At 51.2% G+C, this 3,423-nt stretch overlaps 1 protein-coding gene across 1 annotated transcript in view; it reads right to left on the minus strand.

The window, feature by feature from the left end:
- Positions 1-846: 846 nt before the first annotated feature.
- Positions 847-3,423, minus strand: part of NEUTE1DRAFT_120420 (uncharacterized protein) — a gene marked incomplete at both ends in the record, with an annotated part of 5,072 nt that continues 2,495 nt past the window's right edge. The window contains 3 exons of the mRNA XM_009850202.1: positions 847-1,306; positions 1,366-1,995; positions 2,221-3,389. Of these exons, the coding sequence (XP_009848504.1) occupies positions 847-1,306; positions 1,366-1,995; positions 2,221-3,389 (2,259 nt within the window). The remainder of the gene's footprint in view (positions 1,307-1,365; positions 1,996-2,220; positions 3,390-3,423) is intronic.

A 3,423-nucleotide genomic window follows, 5' to 3' on the forward strand; every position in this document is an offset into this window, starting at 1 on the left:
CATGCAGCGTACAAACATTTCACACATACAGGTAGAAGATAGATGGACAAGACAGACAAAGTGGTATATCCTCCGTGGACCCCCATTTTTTTGTGCTCCCCTCCTCTCTCCCTTGATAACGATACCTATGCAGATGCTAGAGACAGGTCGGTTGATGTTGTTTGTTGTTGTGGGCGGTAGACGACAGAAGAGGGTCGGACCGGCTGTATGTAGTAGGGGGTGTTTGACGGGGTCGACGAGTAGTAGTTGTGCGTGGGTTGTTTCCGAAAGTACTCTCTTTTGGTCGGTCGGTGTGAAGGAGTGGGTTGTCATAAAGACGATGTAATGTAGGAGGCGTTTGAGTTGAAAGGTATGTAGTAAGATGTCAAGACTGAGTGACATTGTTCGATTGGTATGAGTATCTGTTGAGAATAGATGGGCTGTTGGTAGGTAGTAGGGATGTAAGCTTGACAGATAGGTAGGTAACTGACAACGCCAAAGCAGTGTGGCAGACATGCTCTTTCCTTCTCTCTCTCTCTCTCTTCCCTCTTCTCTCTCAAAATATGCTGATGCAAGTATGATTATGCAGCGCCCGTGTGTATACCATGGTGCATCCTGAGTATGAGTTGATGTGTATCCGCTTCGATGTCCGAGGGAAAAGGACAGTGTCATGTCCACTTCATCCTATATGCTAACCAACATCGCCTAATGACCCTTCAATTGTTACGCTCACTCGCAAAGACCTCTATTCTTCTCTTTCTGTTCGTACATAAGTGAAATTATAACTTTCGGGTCAAGCGTCGTAAAAAACCTTCACCTTATCCAAAATGCCAGAACACATATTGTGGTTGAGATGCAAAATCTCTCTCAAAGGGGATGTGTGTGTTGGTGTTGATGAATAGGAGGTAAAGGAGGCATCATGCCATCTGGACCCCCAGGGCCATGCATGTTATGCTGCATTGGCGGTATAGGACTCCTGGGCATCTGCGGTGATGGCCCTGGTGGCCCTAGTGGTGGTGCAGAGTGTGTTGCCGGCCTTGGACCTGAGGGCGGCGGCGGCGGGCCTGGAATTGGTGTGCTCACAAAGGAAGTAACATGGTGGTTATTACCCATCAACATGTCCACACTGTTCGGCTTGTGCCACAACTCGCGCTCCAAGCCCTCGAGAATGCGCATGTCAACGGCCAGTGCGCTAGTTGGTTGGGCGATGATCCGGAAAAAGGCTATGGTCCTCGAGAAGAGCTCCTTAAGCGTCTGCTCGTCAACATGAGGGTGAAGTGTCGGATCCCTGAACACCGCTGCAAGTGTGAGAAGGTTGCCCCATTGACTGCGAATTGAATGTCAGTACTGCATATATCATTGAATTGGTTAAGAAGAGGTACTTACGCATGTGCAGTGCCAAAAATATTAGTGACAACAAACCGCTTGTCTGGCAAACCATGAAACGCCCTGGTACTTTCAATAAGAGCCCGGATTCCCTTCTTTGCATATTCAATAGTATCCTGTGTGATCTCGCCATTTACGCTGTGCATCTGGGTATCGAGAGGAGTCATGGCTTCACTGGGAGTGCTGGCTGGCATCGGGGATTCGGCTGTCGCCATCTGAGCCATGTTCGACTCCAGAATCTGTCGGATGTACGGCCTGTAGGTGATAACTTGGGCGCCCCAGTATTTGGCACGCAATCGGGCGGAAAGAAGGTCTCCAGCTGGCGGATCTTCGTGCGTGAACTTGTACTCGGGAGGGACGAAGCGTAGATCGAGAGATTTCGTGATGACCTCAATGATATTTCCGGGCGGGGTGCCGTTCTGCGCCCGTAGCGATCGCGGATCCTCGGGGTTATAAAGCATTTGATGAATTTGATTCAACGACTTCCGGAGGTATAGTTGTGCAAGGTAGCTTTGCAAGACATGCTCCTCAAAGCCGTGGGTCTTGGCCAGGTTGATGTTGGGATATGGCATAATTTCCTCAAACGCAAGGATGTGCGATTGCGGGAGAGGAAGCTCGGCCACGATGTCACTATGGTGTACGTGTTAGCCTATTCCCCTTCATCAAATCCTCACAATGTTTGCCTACCTCTCAAGCTGCAGACACGTCCAAAAGGCAAAGACGATCTGGTTATCCGACTTCTCTTTAACAGCATTAATATTGAACGGATGGTTTTCTTGAAGTTTTTTCAGCCGATCCAAACTCCTGTACTCGGGTTAGCACTCAGTCAAGAAAGAGAAGCAGAAGTTGACTTACGGTCTCATCTTAATCTGCAGAGCCCAACCAGCCTCCTTGATATAGGCATAGCTCTCCATGACTCTTCCCAACTGCCCATGATACAGACCTGCCAAGATGTATGCGTGAATGTGCCGCAAGCTCGTTCCCGCCAGCTGTCCTCCCAAGATATCTGTCGCGTATGCGAAATAGTCCAGGCCGGGAATCACATCCATGTTCCGTTTGAGCGATCCTACCCTCATAGCAGGCGCGCCGCCTCCCTGAAACGACTGCCGCCTACTAGGGCCTGACCTATCTGCGCTATCCTTGGGCGAAGGCAAGCCCGCCGAGTGCGATTGTGAACTATACGACGGCGGAGATCCATGTATGGGAGAGGCAGGATAGCCGTTACGTACCATTGGCGACCCATGCGAAGGCTCGCTCACAGGCACGACATCCGGGAGCTTTCTATCCTTGATTAGGCAAATCTTGCCCAGCGCGAGAACCAGCAACACAAGCGCGTTGTTGATGGATCGCTGAAATGTCGGCTTACCCGACCTGGGTAGCATCGTTGGCGAGTCTGCGCCGTCGGGTACGGGGGAGCGCTTCCTCTTGGCCCCTGTCTCGCCCTGCACGCTCAGCGGGGGCGCTCCAACGAACTTTGCGATTCCAGCACTACCCTTGGGCTTCTTGGTACTTTGCTGAATACCATCCAAAAACAACCGGACCATCGCATGCAACTCTCTCGGTATTATGAGCGGATGCATATTTTGAATGTTGTCCAGATAGCTCTGCACGTACTTCCAGACGGTTTCCTCCGAAAAGTCCAATGTTTGGACTCCGACCATGGTAGACCTGTGGTCCATCGGCCCAGGCGAGCCGCTAATCCCACCCCAACAATCCGCAGGCGAAGGCGCTCCCGTTTCCGAGTAGTCATCAATAACTTCCATCATACCCAGGTTGTGGTTGGACTCTCTGTCCATGCGGCTGCTGTCGAGGCCTTCTCCTCTGCCCCATAACCTAAGAAGTCCCCGCCTCTCTTCCTGTCGGATGGGATATTCTTCAACAAACTTGATGTTTTCGGCATCCAAAAAACGTTGCGCTAGGCGCTTTATCGACTTCCACTTGAGCAGAAGAGCAGCCAGGGTCGTATGATTAAGCGGAATGGCGGGCGCTCCAGGTCGTACAAATGGGCCAGGCTCTTGTTCCCTCTCTTCGTCCATAATTTTCGTGATGTTGCGCGCT

Source organism: Neurospora tetrasperma, assembly GCF_000213175.1.
Source record: "Neurospora tetrasperma FGSC 2508 unplaced genomic scaffold NEUTE1scaffold_1, whole genome shotgun sequence".
NCBI classification, from domain to species: Eukaryota; Fungi; Ascomycota; class Sordariomycetes; order Sordariales; family Sordariaceae; genus Neurospora; species Neurospora tetrasperma.